Here is a 20,201-nt window from a genome sequence, read left to right as displayed (position 1 = left end):
GTCTTAAGGTAGCTATAATTACATTATGAAGCATATAAACATATTTCTGAAGCACTAAAATCTGAAATTCAAGTTATGACATGTCTTTTAGCATCAGATTGAGTTCCTTGAAAATAGGATCCAAGAAGACAGACTTTAGATGCAAAGTCCTGAATACTTTTAGTTTCAAACACAGAATTATCTTGGGTCTTACTCTACCAATAATGTATTTTTCATTTTTATCTTTGGTTGAAAATAGCTATAAACTCAGTTGCTCATTTCTTTGTAACTAAATCATACATAATATTATACAATCCCAGTGGAAATCACCTAGGATTTTCCTTGATTTAGCCAATATTTTATTGGTTCTTTTGGAAACATGCTAGCGAAGCATTCTTTATATTTTCTCTAGATTGTAAGTTGGGAATAACTTCCTAAAACAACTGATGTCATAAGAGTCATACATTCAATTACATTTTTCATATGGAGTTTCTCTTCACTTAGGATGGCATTTTGACTAATTTCAGCATTTTGAAGTTTGTAATATCATTTTTATTAGGTAAATTGTAACATCAAAATTTAGAAACATTTAGACTTAACTAAAATAAACCTTTTTCCTTTAGTATTAAATCTTCCATCAGGTTGTATTATGAGACATCATATAAATATTCTCATCTGCATATATGGAAAGCACTGATTCTTTTTCTTTCATTTCCTCCAGACATCATCTGTGCAGATTGAAGTATATGTCTTTGATTTCACTGAGTGACCCTAACAAATTTATATTTATGACTGTAGAGCACTGAAACTGCTAGACATCTATTAGTGCTATTCTGTAGAGGGAACACCGTATGTATAGAGCAAGTGTGATAATGAAATTATAAGAACTTTCCTACTGTTGTATTACTACCAAGCAAAAATAAATACTTACGGTTTTATTTTTAAGAGAACAGTTTAATAATCTCATAATAGAACTTAGAGTATAGTTGCAAAGTTCCTCAATAATTCTATTTCTTCTGATAGATTTCTGTATAGATGTATAGTTTTTAAAATAGTCTAGCTGAGCTGTGTTTTGTTTTTTTTTTTTTAATGTATTAGTAACAGCAACTGTAACTTTTAGATTGAGGGAACAGTTTTCTCTAAAACCATTCATTACGTTTTACCACATCTTTTAAACTAAAATTTAATCCTGCATATCCAAATGCTTTTAATCTTTTGACAGTTTGGTGTATATATGTGTGATTTAGCTCAGTCTTAATTCCCCAGGATTCCTGAGACACCCCCTTAGTTTGGACAAAAGACAAAAAAAAAGGCAGAGGACAATATGTTTGTCTCCATACATTTTAACTGTCATTATATTTCAAAAAATTGTTTTTCATCTTGGTTATCATCCAAAGCTTGTAATTGTGTTGCTTCTCTGACTAACAGACAATGATCTTATGGTGTATACTTCATCCCTTTTGATTTTAAAGACCTGCTTATGTTTGAATTACTGGGTTTGATATGATTAAGTGAAGTAGTTTGTATTTTTCCCCTCAAACATTTAGTATCCTTGCTTTCCAGTGTTTCATTCTCTGAAAAAGAAAATCTCTGGAGGAAAAAAAGTATTTTATAAATACTATTTGATTAAAAAACAATATAGATAGCCTTCATATTACTAAACTTCAAGTATAGGCTTTGTCTAAGTATTTTCCCTATAGATTTTTTTTAACATCAGTGCTTTAAATATTAGTGCTAAGAATGATAGTTTAGGATAAATAAAAAAAATTTTTTGTAGAAATGATGGAATCCTCCTACCTTGATTTCTTTAAGCTTAGAATTAAGTAAGAATATAAAAACTTATAATTATTGAGTACTTCAAATTCTGTCTTTATACTTTTCTAATGTTTTGTTAAGTATTTTGATCATATCACTTAAAGGATGAGCAGGTAAATGTAATCTAAATTGATTAATACTCTGCCAACCATTACAATTCAAAGTTTCAACGATACCGAGCTACTGAAATCCCACCTTTTATTATGTTCCAAGTGCCCTGGATATAGTATTTAAGGCCAGCTGTCAGATGATGCAGTTTTGACCCAGCATGGTTGTATTCTAATTTTCCCAATATTGTTGCCTTTTTCTCTCCTGACATTTCCACAGACAGTTCAATGAGTTGAAAAAGGCATCTCTCTTTAAAGTGTGAATTAATGAAATAGTTGTTTTTCATACATCCTATTTTTCTATTGGTATTCTAAATATTTTACAAAGTTCAGTTCAGTTCAGTCGCTCAGTCGTGTCTGACTCTTTGCGACCCCATGAATCGCAGCACGCCAGGCCTTCCTGTCCATTACCAACTCCCGGAGTTCACCCAGACTCATGTCCATCGAGTCAGTGATGCCATCCAGCCATCTCATCCTCTGTCGTCCCCTTCTCCTCCTGCCCCCAATCCCTCCCAGCATCAGAGTCTTTTCCAATGAGTCAACTGTTCTCATGAGGTGGCCAAAGTCCTGGAGTTTCAGCTTTAGCATCATTCCTTCCAAAGAAAAAAGGTATTCTAAATATTTTACAAAGTAGCAATTAATAAATCATGAAAATGATAGACTTGCAATTTCTAATGAGCTTCAGTAAATTGTAATATCACCTTAAAATCAGAAATAATTATTTTTTCTTCATAGTTTAATTTTTTTTCTTTCAAGATAAATGTCTAATGTCAGTAAAACTTGTTAGAAAAAGAGTAATAATGCTGGAGAGGGTATGGAGAAAAGGGAACCCTCTTATACTGTTGGTGGGAATGCAAACTAGTACAGCCACTATGGAGAACAGTGTGGAGATTCCTTAAAAAACTGGAAATAGAACTGCCTTATGACCCAGCAATCCCACTGTTGGGCATACACACTGAGGAAACCAGAATTGAAAGAGACACATGTACCCCAGTGTTCATCGCAGCACTGTTTATAATAGCCAGGACATGGAAGCAACCTAGATGTCCATCAGCAGATGAATGGATAAGAGAGCAGTGGTACATATACACAATGGAGTATTACTCAGCCATTAAAAAGAAAACATTTGAATCAGTTCTAATGAGGTGGATGAAACTGGAGCCTATTATACAGAGTGAAGTAAGCCAGAAAGAAAAACACCAATACAGTGTACTAATGCATATATATGGAATTTAAAAAGATAGTAACAATAACCCTGTATACGAGACAGCAAAAGAGACACTGATGTATAGAACAGTCTTTTGGACTCTGTGGGAGAGGGAGAGGGTGGGATGATTTGGGAGAATGGCATTGAAACATGTATAATATCATATATGAAATGAGTCGCCAGTCCAGGTCCGATGCACAATACTGGATGCTTGGGGCTGGTGCACTGGGACGCCAGAGGGATGGTATGGGGCGGGAGGAGGGAGGAGGGTTCAGGATGGGGAACACGTGTATACCTGTGGCGGATTCATGTTGTTATATGGCAAAACCAATACAATATTGTAAAGTTAAAAAAATAAATTTAAAAAAATAAAAAAATTAAAAAAAATTTTTTTTTTTAAGTAATAATATAGAAATTAGGAGAAGTGGCTCTTAGTAGTGTATCTCTTTATAATTAGTTGTGTGACCCTTATCTATTCTCTTTGGTTCTCTGGGACTCAGTTTCCCAACATGGAAAATAATACATTGTTTCCAGAAAGTCCCATAAAGTATGAAAATCCTGGCATAAATGAGATAGCTTTATAATTAGTTTGAAAAAGTAGTAGATGACTATAAACTTGGCTAAAAGACCTGAACCCCAGAAAAGATTCGGTAGGCCTTTTTCAAAGCTATTACCTCACTTTAAGCTCTTGGCATCCCTGAAGTGTGTTCCCTCTGTTATCTTCCAGCTGGCCTCACTATTTTCCAGGTGTTGGCCCACCAAATGGACCTTCCACATTTATGCTAGAAATGTTTTTCTTAAATGTAAATCTCATGAAGATTTCTAAATAATATCTTGTTCTTACACAATAAAAGATGAACTTCTTAGGTTGAAATAGAAAGTCCTCACCTTTCACCAGCTATAATGATCTATTTACAGTTCTTCAATCTTTTATGATTTTTCATATCTCTTTGCCTTAAGAAGTTTTTGCTATTGAACTTTTATCTTCTTAGCTGAATCCCACTGATCCTTTTTGATTCAGCTTACTCTTCCCTGATAATGTTCATCCTTTATGTTTCTGAAAGTTCCTGTGCCTAACTCTAATCAGAGTGGTTACTGAAATATGTTGAACAGTTGATTTATTTGTCTCTTCTATTTTTTTTTTCAAGTATGTCTAAGGCATGGATTATGTCTTAACTTGTCTTATGTATCTCCTGACTTGTCAGTGTAGTTGTAATTCCCTTAACCTTTCGGTGTTCAATAAGTGTTCTAGAAAAGAGGGAGCAAGTGGAAAGAAGAAAGGAGTTGTTTTAAAATCCATGAGCAATTATAAAACCCACTTGTCTTATTAAGTCACTATTTAAAAGCCATTTCTTATCTTCACTATCTCAGTTTACACTTAAGACAGTTCTTGAGTTGTGCAGATAAAATAGTATCCTTTTTACAAAATTCACATAACTAGTTAATGGCAATCTTTAAGATTTTTTTTAAGATCTTTAAGATTTTTTATTATAGTTATCTAGACTCTCAGTCTTTCTTGACTGACACGACCTGTATTCTAGATCTACTGTCATTCTAACTATTCTTTTATAAACATGATGCTTTTGTTGTTATTCTTGAAATATGGTGTCTAAAACTGCACATAGGATTTTATGAGGTCTAACAGACACAATATATCAGGATTATTGCTTCTTTCACTCTGGATACTGTTGCTGTGGTAGACCCAGATTGCATCAGTACTTTTGAGAGCCATCAGTTCAGTTCAGTTCAGTAGCTCAGTAGTGTCCAACTCTTTATGACCCCATGGACTGCAGCACCCAAGTCTTCCCTGTCCATCACCAACTCCCGGAGTTGACTCAAACTCATGTCCATCACGTCAGTGATGATATCCAACCATCTCATCCTCTGTCATCCCTTTCTCCTCCCACCTTCCACCTTTCCCAGCATCAGGGTCTTTTCAAATGAGTCAGTTCTTCACATCAGGTTGCCAAAGTATTGGAGTTTCAGCTTCAGCATTAGTCCTTCCAGTGAATATTCAGGATTGATTTCCTTTAGGATGGACTGGTTGCATCTCCTTTCTGTCCAAGGGACTCTCAAGAGTCTTCTCCAACACCACAGTTCAAAAGCATCAGTTCTTCAGCACTCAGCTTTCTTAATAGTCTCTCACATCCATTCATGATTACTGGAAAAACCATAGCTTTGACTAGATGGACCTTTGTTGGCAAAGTAATGCCTCTGCTTTGTAATATGCTGTCTAGGTTTTCTTCCAAGGAGCAAGTATCTTTTAATTTCATGGCTGCAGTCACCATCTGCAGTGATTTTGGAGCCCAGAAAAATAAAGTCTCTCACTGTTTCCATTGTTTCCCCACTTATTTGCCATAAAGTGATGGGACCAGATGCCATGATCTTAGCTTTCTTAATGTTATGTTTAAGCCAACTTTTTCACTCTCCTCTTTATTTTCATCAAGAGGCTCTTTAGTTCTTCTTCACTTTCTGCCATAAGGGTGGTGTCATTTGAGAGCCATAGCAGTACTAATGATAGCTAAGCTTTTTGGACCACTTACAGTGTTCCAGGTAAAATGCTAAACATTTGATATGTGTTAATAGTATATCATTTTATCTTTGTAACAATCTTACAAGGTGCAAACAATTATGAGTCTCATTTTTAAGGGTATGGAGAATGGGGCTTAGAGAATTTACTTGCTTGATACCTTAGAGGTAGAATTCTAACTCAGATATGCCTGACATTAAAAACCAGGCTTCTAGTCACTGTGTACTCTATTTATATCCCATGTTGTAGTAACTACTATACTGCTGAATTTGCTGTCAGTGAAGTGTCTGGAGGCTTTAATGTCAGCTAATATTAAATCAGATGTTTTCAGAAGTTTTAGTAGGAAGACATTTAATGTTGTTTGCATTTATTTACAAACCATCAGTACAAGTTGTTGAGATGAAATTCTTTTCCCTTATTCATATAACTCATTTTTCTTAATACACATCTCAGAGCTTCAGTTCTTGACAAGATGCCTTGTCACAGAGAGTTTGTACGAAGTTGGTAATGATCAGTTAATCAGGAAACTTTGGCTATATATATATTTTTTTGTACCACTTACAAATACACCTCATAGCACTATCAATCAGTTTGTGTTTCTTTATTTTATCCATAGGAATTTTAATGAAAGATTTAGGGGAAAAATGATAATTTTACTTCTTTTCAAATCAAGAATTGATAACTTTGTTTTCTTGCTAGCTAGTCAATGAAATAGTTTATAAGTTTAGGAAAGAGTTTTGATGATAAATCCAAAATATTAGTTTGGTTTCTTTTCTGTTGATCTTTGTGTATATCATTGTAAATAAATACCTTATCTTATAGGCAGAGAATTATTTCAATTTAGAAAGTGGTAACAATTATTAACATTTATAAGGCATCTCTTTTTTAAAAATTATTATTATTATTTCTTTTACTTTACAATATTGTATTGGTTCTGCCACACATCAACATGAATCCGCTATGGGTGTACGCATGTTCCCCATCCTGAACCTCCCTCCCACCTCCCTCCCCGTACCATCCCTCCGGGTCATCCCAGTGCACCAGCCCCAAGCATCCTGTTTTGAACCTGGACTGGCGATTCATTTCTTATATGATATTATACATTTTTCAGTGCCATTCCCCCAAATCGTCCCGCCCCCTCCCTCTCCCACAGAGTCCAAAAGATTTTCTATACATCTGTGTCTCTTTTGCTGTCTTGTGTACAGGATTATCATTACCATCTTTCTAAATTCCATATATATGCGTTAATATACTGTACTGGTGTTTTTCTTTCTGGCTTACTTCACTCTGTATAATAGGCTCCAGTTTCATCCACCTCATTAAAACTGATTCAAATGTATTCTTTTTAATGGCTGAGTAATACTCCATTGTGTATATGTATCACCGCTTTCTTATCCATTCATCTGGTAATGGACATCTCTTAATTTGACATGGTTCTTTTAAATGCAGTCTCATTTAATTTATCCAGGTATATGTGAAATAAATCATATTTGCCTTTCCATTTTTACTGAAAAACTGAAATTTAATATCACGTAGCTTGAAGTGATTTAGTTGTCAAGCCTTAATCTTCTAACTCCACATCCTATACACTCTCCATAATGTCACACCACCTCTCAGTGAAATAAAGTGTTTGATCAGGAATGGTCAATGAAGGGATTGAAAGCATAGTGTGTGCTTTTGGAAATTTAATAAGATAGTTGAAAGTACAAGGTTGAGTCTAATGAATTGACTCTATCCATTAAGGAAAAAAGAAAAAAGTATCCAGAAAGAGCTAACGGAAGAATTTGGGAGGGCAGAGGTTAAAATTATCTAACATTATAATTACTATGGTCACAAAAATATTTTAAATGCCCTGAATTTGAAAATAATAATCCTTATAAATTTAAATTTTTTTACATTAAAGTCATTTTTGTTTTAAAAATTGTTGGTATTAAAGAAGTTTAAACCATAGACTTGTCAATGAGCCATTGATACAGTTTCCTTTAAATAGAGCTTTTTAATAAGAAAATTAAATTTTTCTTTACAATCTAAAAGGCCTAGTTTAAAAGGTCTATTTTAGGCACGTCCCTGATGGTCCAGTGGTTAAGACTCCATGCTCACATTGTAGGAGGCCTGGGTTTAATCCCTTGTCAGGGAACTAGACCCCGCATGCCAAAACTGAGAGCCCTCATGCCTCAATTAAAGGCCTGGTACAGCCAAAAAACTAAAATAAAATAACATCTCAGAGACAGTACTTTAAAAAGACCTAATTTAAATTGGATATATTTTTTCTGACATTGACTTGTTTTCAGGCATTATATTTGAACTTAAAATAACTCATACATCTACTTTCAAGATAAATAAGTGAGTAATGCTTGAAAGTATTTATTAAATAGAATTGGTGTACTGTAAACTTTGAGAAAGATGAAGCTTCACTGAAAGAAAGTAAAAATATTTATTATGTTAAAGAAATGGTTTCTTTGTCTTTTAAATTGACTCTTCACATCTATTTATTATTTAAGGTTAACACAAATGTTAAGTTCAGAATTTTTTTTAATGAAATTCATTTAAGAATGCTAAAGAAACGAGAACATTTTCAACTCCTAAGCTCACAAAGTCAGTGTTTGAAAACTAAAGAGATCTTTTACCGAATGTCCAGTGTATCCTCTCATTTCTCTTTCATTATAATAGTATCCCTATTATGAAAAACAACTCAATTTTATTCAGGGAAATAAAGTTTAATTTTATTGTTTGTTGTTGTTTATTCTCTTAAGTCATGTCTGCCTCTTTTGCGACCTCATGAACTGTAACCTTACAGTCTCCTCTGTCCACGGGGTTTCTCAGGCCAAAAAAAAAAAAATAATAGGAGTATTTTTCCTTCTCCAGGGGATCTTCCCAACTCAGGGATCAAACCCATGTCTCCTGGATTTCAGGCAGACTCCTTACCACTGAACCAGTTTGTTATTCCGTACTCCTTGCCTTAATATTTAGCTTTACTATGAAGAAGTTCAGAATTTGGCTTTCAAATGTTTTTATGACTATTTTCCACATTTAGAATGTAATAGAGATACAATGGACACTTTATATATGTATATTTACAAAAAAATCCCTATGTACATATATGAAAAATATTCTAACCAGAGCACACCTTTTTCACATTTTCCTAAGGTCATGATTATAGACCACATGTCATCTTTAAAAAAGATGTCCAAATTCTAGATTCTACGTAAATATTTGCCAAATAAATGGTAATAGTTAACACTTTACAGTATATCCTTACTGTCTATATTATTTTCACCAATGAAGTTGCAATCAGAAAAAGGAAAAAGAAAGAGGAGAAAATTTGATGATAGGACTTCCCTGGTGGTCCAGTGATTGAGACTTCACCTTCAAATGCAAGGGGCGCAGGTTCAATCCCTGTTCGGGGAGCTAAGATCTCATAAACCAAAATGTAAAAGAGAAGCAATATTGTAACAAATTCAGTAAAGACTTAAAAAATGGTCCACATCAAAAAAATGTTTTCTAAAAGATAATTTAATGTTGATTACATGTATCTGCCAATAGAAGATTAGAATTCATCTTAGACATTGTATTATTTTTCATCATTTCTTTGCAGGAGTGTTGTGGTCCCTGTTAAGAAGCCACCTCCGGGTAGTTTAGCTGTAACCACTGTAGGAGCCACTGCTGCTGGAAGTGGACTGCCAACAGGCAGTACCTCTAATATATTTGCTGCTACTGGAGCTACACCAAAAAGTATGATTAATACAACAGGTATTGTCCTTATCTATTTCTGTGATACTTCATCTTTTTCTTTCTGTTTTCTGTATCTTCATTTTTTCTGCTTATTTGATCTTAAAAATTAAAATACTGTGATTATTTTAAGATTATCTTAATCTTTAAGAAGATTATTCTTCATGTTTTCAGATTTTGTAATTCTAGGGTAAACTTTTTAGGCACTTTTGAGAACACTATGGGTTTTGTTTTGAGTCTTCTCAAAACAAGATGCTGTTTACTTTCATAGTGAACTCAGATTGCTTAAGGATATTTGGGGAGCAAAGCCAAAATATAATTTGAACACTGACATTTGATATGTAAAAATTAGTAAACTGTATCAAGAATATTAAAATATACTATATATATTAGTGACAGCAAATGGATTTAGTAACATTTTCTGGTTGAAACCTAGTATATACTTTTCACAAAGCTCCCCTAAGAACCTTGACGATATGCAAGAGCCTCAACTTAACAAAAACTGCATGTGAATAAGAACCATTGTTTGACATTGTATTAATTTATATACTTAGATTACAATTATATCCATTCATTGTCCAACATTTTCCTAAAAATTCTAGAAACAGAAAAATTCCAAATCACTACAATTTTTAAAAGCCTGCCTAAAATAACTTTTTTATTTTTTTGTAAATTTCCAGAAATGCTCCTGTTGATTATTAGCAAAATAAATCCTTACCCAAATCTTTGTGATTCCATTTTAGGTATTTACACAACGCAAGATGATCCCTGACTTTCCTTCCCTGACTATAGTAGCCTTCTCTTCTCCAAACTGTATAGCCTTGAACTTTTCCATCTATTATCATTACTTAGATTATTCCCATTTTTATTAATTTCATAGCTCTTTGTGCTTTCTGTATTTATCTTGTTTATCATACCACCTGAGTCCTGACACATCATGAACAGCACATTTATGGGGTTGTAGTAAGTAGAACGTACTCTATGAAGCATATTTATGTTAGCAAATAAACATCATTAATGGCATTGTGTTAAAGAACAAAACATCTTTGATTTATACATACTAAAACAAGTATTTATTTCTAACTTGTTTGAAGACTTCTTATATAAAGTTTTTTTTTTTTTTCTATTTAGTTTATAGCCTTACTCTTTATATTCATTCTGCTTTCTAGAGGAAAGAATAAAAATGTTTTCCTTTTAGCAAAATGTAAACTCAGGAAAGTGTTAAGAACTTTAAAATATGCCAGTGTAGTAGGAAAAAAAAAATCTGCATTTGGTGTTTATGGACTAAATCCTTACTTTTATGAGTAAAAAGCAAATAATTTCTTTTTTATATTTATTTGAAACAAGGTATGATATTTTCCTTGAATTTCTATTCTATGAATTAATAATAGATTTAGAAAGTGATGGTAGCCAGAGGTCTAGTCATAGTATAAAACATATATTACAATAAAAATGTAGGCAATGAATATCCTCCTTAGAAATACATATATATAGATACACAAACAGACACACAAATAACCTGAGGGTCAGCATCTAAACTGGACCCAAAACTAGTTTAGATTTTGGCACAAACGTGCTGTGTAAGTGTTGTTGTGAAATCCAGGTTTTATGGATATTAATGTAAGATAAGATAAAGATAACATTTAGGAACACTAGATGTCCCTCAACTCCATGGCTATTTAATATATGGTGTAATATAGGAAAATCTGTTCTAAAATGGCATCTTCATATCGTTGAGGAAACTCGTTATTTTAAAATTGGGTACAAATATACTTATTATAGTCCTTCTTAAGCTATCATATTAAAATAAGCATTGATGCTTCAGGGCCACAAATTTATGTTGAGACAGTTTATTGCTAATTATATCTTAAATGATGAAAACTAAAAGTATAACAACATAGCAATGAAAAAGCAGATAGTATTTTCACATCTAAATTTGCTTTGTTTTATCAGACTCATTTTATCTAAAATTGTTTTCATTTGTTGATGTCTTTTATTTATGCCCCATTTGTAATCTGTAGTTTTGTTAGCATAATATAAGTAAATAAACTGTTTCAATGCAATAGCTATTTTTAATAATTATAGTTATTAATGTACTGTTGGCCAAATGATTTTTTAAATGGCCTAATTCTATTTTGAAATTCAGATGAATTTTTTTTCAAACTCAGTAATGATGTAATGAAAATTATTTTGTTCAATAAGTTTGTATTTAAGACTAAAAACTATTATTTTGGGAACAGGTGCCGTGGATTCGGGGTCTTCGTCTTCTTCCTCGTCTTCTAGTTTTGTGAATGGTGCTACCAGCAAAAACCTTCCAGCTGTTCAAACTGTTGCTCCAATGCCAGAAGATTCGGCTGAAAACATGAGGTATACATAACTAATTGTTGTTTTCACTCATTTTACTCCCTTCTTTCCACCTCAAAAAAGAGTGAAACTGTATTCATTAAGTTTAAAGATACAGTTAAGAATTCTTAAGAATGTTTAAGTATGTATTTCATTGTTTTGATATTTTTAGATAATTATTCATTACGTAAAAATCATTTATTATATTTCAGAGTCTAAACTGAGAAGTCTTGAATGGTTTTCAAGATCTGTTTCCTGAATTTATAATCCACTGTCATATAGCACATGTTACAGTGTCATGTAAGGTAGAAGCATGCACATGGGCACATGATAAAACTGGACAAGATGTGGTGGGGTGGTGAGTTTAAAATATAGGCTTTCAGAATACAGTTATATGTAACATATATAACTGGAGGTAGAATCACCAAACATTATCTTTTGTATCTTGATAAATAGATAAAAATGATTTGTAGTAACATATCAAACAACATGGCTTCCCTGGTGGCTCAGTGGTAGTCAGGTTTGATAGTCAGGTTAGTCAGGTTTGATCCCTGGATTGGGAAGATCCCCTGGAGGAGGAAATGGCAACCCACCCCAGTGTTCTGGCCTGGAGAATCCCATGGACAGAGGAGCCTGATGGGTTACAGTCCATGGGTTTGCAAAGAGTTGGACATGACTGAAGCAACTTAGCATGCATACATCAAAGAACATTCCTAGAAGAGATTGGCCCACATGCTTGATGTAAAATTGCACATACACACACACATTTATTCATGTTCTCAATTCAAGTATCACACAAATATAGACTATAAAAGCTCAGTGAAAGAATGATGTTGTGTCACCACCACTCAAGGCAAAAAACAGAGTATTGCAAGTACCTCAAAGCCCCCATCTTGTGTGCCTTTTTTTGACTCTATTCTTGCTCTTCTTCATATCCACCACTCTGACTTGAAACTGGATTAGTTTTGTCTTTTTTGAATTTTATATGAATGGAATTGCACAGTATGGGTTCTTTTTGTCTCTGCCTTCTTCTGTTCAACATTATGTTTCTGAGATTTTATCTGTATTGCATGTAGCAATAGTTTTGTTCATGTTTATTTCTTAGTGGTATATACTACAGTTTATTAATCTGTTTTACTGATGATGGGTATTTGAAATTTTCCAGGTTTGCACTATTACAAGTAATGCTACTTTTTTACATAACAATGCTGTTTATACATTACTCTTAGGTATACTACACATTTGTATGCATATATGTTGGGTAAATAACTAAGTGGAATTGCTGGTTCATATGTGTCTGTTCAGTTTTACTGGATAATGACAAATGTTTTCCAAAGTGGTTGATACAAGTTTACTAAACTCAATTAGCACCTTACGAGAGTAATTCGTTAAATCTGTAACAATACTTACTTATTGTCACTTCCATTTTTGCCTTTTGGTGAAAGCATAGTGCTGGTGGCGGTTGTTCAATCAGTAAGTTGTGTCTGACTCTGCCACCTCTTAGACTGCAGTTAACCAGGCTCCTTTGTCTTCTACTGTCTCCTGGAATTTGTCCAAATTCATGTCCACTGAGTCGGTGGGATTCCATTGTATTTTGTTTGTATTTTTCTGGTACTTAATGAGGTTGAGCATCTTCTTATCCATTGTAATAGCTTATGTAATATCATATATTGTAATATCTTACATAATATCTTAACTATCTTAGATAGTTGTAAATTCCTCGAAGGGACTTTTTGGCATGGACAAAGGGACCAATATTTATTGGTCCTTTGGTTTTCCTCTTTTGTGATTTCTCTGTTGAATCTCTTACTCATTTTAAAACATTGAGTTGTCTTCTCCTTAATTTGTAAAGGCTTTTCTCCTTATGCATTTTGAAAATGAACCCTTTGATGGTTATATGTTTTTTGTATATACCTTCTCCCATTCTGTGGCTTTTCTTATCATCTGTGGAATCTGTTTTCATCAAAAGAGGCTGTAAATTTTAATGAAACTCAATTTATCAAGTTTTTGGGGTTTTCATGCTTTTTGTGTTGTAGACGAGATCTTTGCCTGAATTTTCCCCAACTCATCCTCTGGCTGCTTTTCATATTAAGATGAATAGTTCATCTGGAACTGAGTTTTGTGAATTTTATGAAGCAGAAGTGATATGGATGTCAAGATGACCCAGTTCAGTTCAGTTCAGTCGCTCAGTCGTGTCCAACTCTTTGCGACCCCATGAATCGCAGCACGCCAGGCCTCCCTGTCCATGACCAACTCCCGGAGTTCACTCAAACTCATGTCCATCGAGTTGATGATGCCATCCAGCCATCTCATCCTCTGTTGTCCCCTTTTCCTCCTGCCCCCAATCCCTCCCAGCATCAGAGTCTTTTCCAGTGAGTCAGCTCTTCTCATCAGGTGGCCAAAGTATTGGAGTTTCAGCTTCAGCATCAGTCCTTCCAATGAACACCCAGGACTGATCTCCTTTAGGATGGACTGGTTGGATCTCCTTGCAGTCCAAGGGACTCTTAAGAGTCTTCTCCAACACCACAGTTCAAAAGCATCAATCCTGTGCTCAGCTTTCTTCACAGTCCAACTCTCACATCCATACATGACCACTGAAAAAACCATAGCCTTAACTAGACGGACCTTTGTTGGCAAAGTAATGTCTCTGCTTTTCAATATGCTATCTAGGTTGGTCATAACTTTCCTTCCAAGGAGTAAGCGTCTTTTAATTTCATGGCTGCAGTCACCATCTGCAGTGGTTTTGGAGCCCAAAAAAATAAAGTCTGACACTGTTTCCACTGTTTCCCCATCTATTTGCCATGAAGTGATGGGACAAGATGCCATGATCTTCGTTTTCTGAATGTTGAGCTTTAAGCCAACTTTTTCACTCTCCTCTTTCATTTTCATCAAGAGGCTTTTTAGTTCCTCTTCACTGTCTGCCATAGGGTGGTGTCATCTGCATATCTGAGGTTATTGATATTTCTCCTGGCAATCTTGATTCCAGCTTGTGCTTCTTCCAGTCCAGTGTTTCTCATGATGTACTCTGCATAGAAGTTAAATAAGCAGGGTGACAGTACACAGACTTTTTTCTGGGCGATCTTGATTCCAGCTTGTGCTTCAGCCAGCCTGGCATTTCACATGATGTACTCTGCATTTAAGTTAAATAAGCAGGGTGACAATATACAGCTTTGACGTACTCCTTTCCCGATTTGGAATCAGCCTGTTGTTCCGTGTCTGGTTCTAACTGTTGCTTCATGCCGTGCATACAGATTTCTCAGGAGGCAGGTAAGGTGGTCTTGTATTCCCATCTCTTTAAGAATTTTCCACAGTTTGTTGTGATCCACACAGTCAAAGGCTTTAGCATAGTTGATGAAGCAGAAGTAGATATTTTTCTGAAATTCTCTAGCTTTTTCTCTGATCCAACGGATGTTGGTTATTTGATCTCTGTTTCCCCTGCCTTTTCTAATCCAGCTTGAACTTCTGGAAGTTCTTGGTTCACATACTGTTCACATACTGTTGAAGCCTAGCTTGGAGAATTTTGAGCATTACTTTGTTGGCATGTGCGATGAGTGCAATTGTGGGATAGTTTGAGCATGCTTTGGCATTGCCTTTCTTTGGAATTGGAATTGGAATGAAAACTGACCTTTTCCAGTCCAGGCCACTGATGAGTTTCTGTCCTTTATTGTGCTCATCTTTGTATGAAATGTTCCCTTGGTATCTCTAATTTTCTTGGCGATCACTAGTCTTTCCCATCTTACTGTTTTCCTCTTTCTTTGCATTGATCACTTAAGAAGGCTTTCTTATCTCTCCTTTCTGTCCTTTGGAACTCTGCATTCAGATTGACCATCTTGTCTTTGCAACTATTTTTAGCTTTAATGTTATTTATTCTTAGATGTTTGAGATTTCACCAGTGAAGCAATCTCTGGAATTTTTTTTTTTTTTTTTTACTGAGAATGTTTTACAGATTAAATTCTTTCAGTGGGTAGATGACTATTCAGATTTTCTGTTTTCTTTTTGCATCAGTTTTGGTCACTTGTGACCAAAATTCAGCCATTTTATCTACATGGTTAGATTTATTGTCATAAAGTTTTTCATAATTTTATTATTTTAAAATATTGTAGGAACTCTCTAATGATGTTTCCTCTTTCATCTTTGAATTTGTTATTAATATTTTATGCCTTTTTTCATTTTAGCATTAGTAGAGTACCATTGATTTTTCAATACTGTAATTTCCCTCCAGAAAGTAGGTATTTGATTCATTACTTCTTTTTCTGTTTCAATTACATCAAATTCTATTTTTTTTTAATTTCCTTTTAGTTATTTCAGGTTTGCTTAATTTTCTTTTTCTAGAGTCTTAAGGTGGATAGTAGATCAGGAGTCTATAAACTACCACCCAGGGCCCAAATCTGCCTGTCATCATATACTTTATACACTTTTATTGGAATACAGTGACATCATTTGTTTATGTATTGCCTGTGACTGCTTTCACAGTACAATGGCAGAGTTAAGTAGTTGCAACAGAGATAACATTGCCTAAAATCTTAAAATATTTTGTATCTTACCCTCTGTAGAAAATACTTGCCAAGCGCTTACTTAATTCTTTGGTTTTCGATTTCTTCTTTTCTGTTATGAGGATTTAAAGCCATAACACTTCCACTAGGCATTATTTTAGCTATATTTCACAAATTTAATGTTGTTTTAATTTTCAGTATTTTTTCTAAGTTTCTCAGTGATTTCTTCTTTGACTCATAAGTGTTTCAGAAGTGAATTTGAAGATTGACCTTTTTCAGTGTAATGTCATGAGAACCATCCAAGTGTCATTGTGTTTTAATGGGTTGTTTCTTTTGAATTTCTGAGTAATATTTCATGATATGGATGTATGACTGTTTAACCATTCATCCTCTAAAGAACATTCAAGTTTTTTTCCAGTTTTTGGCTAGTACCAAAAAAAAAAAAAGGCTACAATAAACCTTTTTATTTTTATGTGAACATATGTTTTCATTTCTCTGGAATTAGTGCCCAAGAGTGAGATTACTGGGCTAATATGGTAAGTACCTATTCAGGTTTATTAAAAAACTCCCACAAGCAACATATGAATAGTCCAGTTTCTCCTCATTTTTATCAGAATTTGGTTTTATCTTTTTTTTTTTTTTTGTAGGCCATTTTGGTAGGTATATAAGGATATCTCATTTTGGTCTTAATTTGAATTTTCCTAATGGATGATTCTGAACATACTTTTGTGTGCTTATTTGCTATTAGTATGTCCTCTTCAGTGAAATGTCTGTTTTTGTCTTTTGCCCATTTTATAATTAGAGTGCTTTTTCACTTTTGAGTCTTGTGCATTCAGTATTCTTAGTACAAGTACATTTTCAGAAATGTTGTTTCCAAGTATTTGCTCTCAGACTATAGCTTATTTTTATGTTCTTTGTAGCAGAGGAAAACTGAATTTTTATTATAGTCTAGTTTATCATGGTGTCTTGTCTAAGAAATCTTCACCTCACCCGAAGTCCCAAAGATTTTTTTTCCTGTGTAGTCTATAAAGTTCTGTGGGTTCAGTAACAGTTTTAGTTTTAAGTCAGGGTCCCATTTTGAGCTGATTTTTATGTAAGAGGTGAGATCTGTGTCCTGCTGCTGCTGCTGCTAAGTCACTTCAGTCGTGTCCGACTCTGTGCGACCCCATAGACGGCAGCCAACTAGGCTCCTCTGTCCCTGGGATTCTCCAGGCAAGAATACTGGAGTGGGTTGCCATTTCCTTCTCCAATGCATGAAAGTGAAAAGTGAAAGTAAAGTCGCTCAGTTGTGCCCGACTCTTAGCAACCCCATGGACTGGAGCCTCCTAGGCTCCTCCGTCCATGGGATTTTCCAGGCAAGAGTACTGGAGTGGGATGCCATTGCCTTCTCCGGAGATCTGTGTCCAGGTTTATATTTTTGATTATGAAAGTCCAGTTCGTGTCAGACTATTTGTTCAAAAAACTGTTCTTCCATATCTAGAATGGCCTTTATTCTTGGACTAATTTTGCCATGCTTAGAAAGTATGCTGGATTTCTCCAAAATGCTCAGTGTGTCTACAGAAGTCTCTAGGCCCTGTTTGGGAGGCAGATGTCTGTTATGACTGTTCCATAATTGTTCTTTCTAAGTTGTTCTCTTCTAACGTTGGGAGCTTTCAGATATCACATACAGAGATTGTTATTCAGCCAAAGGTTGCTGTTCTCTCCATGACACCTTCCTTGTGGGTGCTGTGTCCTACATATTCTGTTCTCCTTGAACTACAGTTTTAGTCTTGTTGAAATACCTCCATGTAGGAAATCTGAGTGATGATGGGACTCATGTCGTTTATTTCTTTTTCCTCGGAATTTATGGTCTCATACCCTGCATTTTGTATGAAAATAGTTGTTCTCTGCATTTTGTAAAATTTTCTTGTTGTTAGCATGGGAGGTAGTTGTAGACTCTTAACCCCTTTAAGATGAAAAGTGGAATTTGATATTTTTAATGTAAATCTATTTATTGTATGAATTTCATTTTAACTGTTTTCCAGTATATATATTGTTTCAATATATTGGGCTAATATCATGAAACCTTTATTTTTTTTCTAATTTATCCATTATTATCTCTAAATAAGCATATATGTACACAGTCATTTGATCTTTGAATATTGACAGTTTTATTCCCCATTACACAAATTCTTACACATTTTTATTTCTTTTTCTTTATTTTTAGTATCACCTAGTACCTCCAGAACAGTTTTCTATAGAAGTGACTAGAGCAGTCATTCTTTTATTCACTTTAAATGAAAAGTTATGAATATGTCATCATTAATAATGATGTTTCCTATTTACTAAAGATACTTTTATCAAATATAATAATTCTCTTGTGTTTATAATTAACTCAGTTACCATCACTATGAGTGTTAAATTTTATCTCTTTTTGGAGGGGAGTAATAGAGATGACCATGTGATTTTCCTCCTTTTTCTGTTAATGTGGTCTATTATAATGACTTTTAATTTTAAAAATGTTAAACAAACCTTTACTTCCTAAAAGAAATCCAATCTTTTTATGATGTTATATTCAGCTGTTTTATCTTTTGAAGAGGTTGCATATGATTTTTTAAAAATTTGTCTTGTTTTGTTTGTTTTTTTATTCTTAAAATATTTGGTAGAGTTCACAAACAAAGATGTCTGATTCTAGATTTCCTTTTGAGGAAAAGTTTATAAATTAAATTTTTACAGTTATCCCCAGATTTTCTATTTTGTCTTGTGCGACCTTTGGTAGATTCTATTGTTATAATATATTTCACAATATTCTGTTATTATTATTTTAACATTCATGTAGTCTGTAGGAAAGTCCTTCCTTCTTATTCTTAATATTTATTAAGAGTTTGCTTTCTGCTTCCCTTCCTTCCAATTCTTGGCAGTGATTAATCAGTTTTATTCATATTGCCATTAAGAAATACTCACAATAGAGAAGTAACAAGAAACTGTAGGTTGAATTTATACCTTATTTCTTTTGCTTAGTGCAATGGATCTTAAGCATCTCTATACAACAGAGTTAGATAGGAGGCTTATTAAAACACATTGCTGAGCCAATATGTAGTTCTAATTCAAGTCTAAAGGCCTGATAGTATAAGTTCTATATATAGTTATATATATATATATATATACTTATATATATATATATAAGTTCTGAAAGCTGAGAGGCTCAAAACCCCAGAAGAGTTGATGTTTCAGTTGAGTCTGAAGGCCAGCAAAGACCAGCTATCAGGTAGAAGGGGTTCCCTCTTATCAAGCATTTTGTTCTATTTACATATTCAATTGAATGGATGAGGCACAGGCCCATTAGGGAGGACAGTCTGCTTTACTCGGTCTACCCATTCAAATTGTCATCGAATCCAGAAAGACTCTAACAGACCTTACCCAGAATAATATTTAATCAAACATCTGGCCACCCTGTTGTCCAGTCAAGGTAACAGATAAAATTAACCATTACACTAAGTGATCTTGGTACTGCTGAGAATACACTTTGAGAAACAGTGTTTTAAGTGATCATCTTCCAGATTGGAACATTAATTCTTGATTATCTAAGTCCTCTTCCCAGGCAATGCATGGATCTCAGTATAGCTTAACTTCATTTAGTCCAAATTTTGTAACCACATTTACACATATATATGCCTCTGTGTGTGCATGTTAAATTTTAAATGCCTCAAGAGAATACAATTACTGTCTTATCAGTCAACATGTATTTATATTTACCCAAGTGTTTATCATTTATTCTTGCTCATCATTTTTTTTGAATGTCTGACTTCTATGTGCTATTATTTTCTTTCTTCCATACTCCTTTTGTTTCATTTAGTGTAGGCCTGCCACTCATGAATTCTTTCCGTTTTTTTTTTTTAACTAGAAATATTTGAAATTCACCTCTATTTTTTGAAAGATATTTTGAACCAGAATAGATTCTAGGTTAGCAACTGTTTTCTTTTAATGCTTTGAAGATAATATTCAGTATCTTTCATTTC

At 34.0% G+C, this 20,201-nt stretch overlaps 1 protein-coding gene across 9 annotated transcripts in view; it reads left to right on the top strand.

Moving 5' to 3' along the window:
- NBEA (neurobeachin) overlaps window positions 1–20,201 on the top strand; it is a 672,061-nt gene that overhangs the window by 266,362 nt on the left and 385,498 nt on the right. For 6 of the 9 annotated variants that reach the window (XR_015138069.1, XM_086329377.1, XM_086329375.1 and 3 more), the window contains 2 exons: window positions 9,234–9,388; window positions 11,608–11,734. Coding sequence is in view for 7 of the 9 variants with exons in the window: in XM_086329377.1 (XP_086185503.1) it covers window positions 9,234–9,388; window positions 11,608–11,734 (282 nt within the window). In the remaining 2 variants the exon portion in view is untranslated. Of the gene's footprint in view, window positions 1–9,233; window positions 9,389–11,607; window positions 11,735–20,201 lie in introns of those variants that run through there. The other 3 variants (XM_086329378.1, XM_086329374.1, XM_086329380.1) reach the window with 2 other exon arrangements.

This window comes from Bos grunniens, chromosome 12 (assembly GCF_055505025.1).
Source record: "Bos grunniens cultivar Pamir isolate PY7600 chromosome 12, Bosgru_T2T1.0, whole genome shotgun sequence".
Taxonomy (NCBI): Eukaryota; Metazoa; Chordata; class Mammalia; order Artiodactyla; family Bovidae; genus Bos; species Bos grunniens.
Note: the sequence above shows the minus strand (reverse complement) of the source record. Positions and strands in the feature narration are given on the sequence as shown.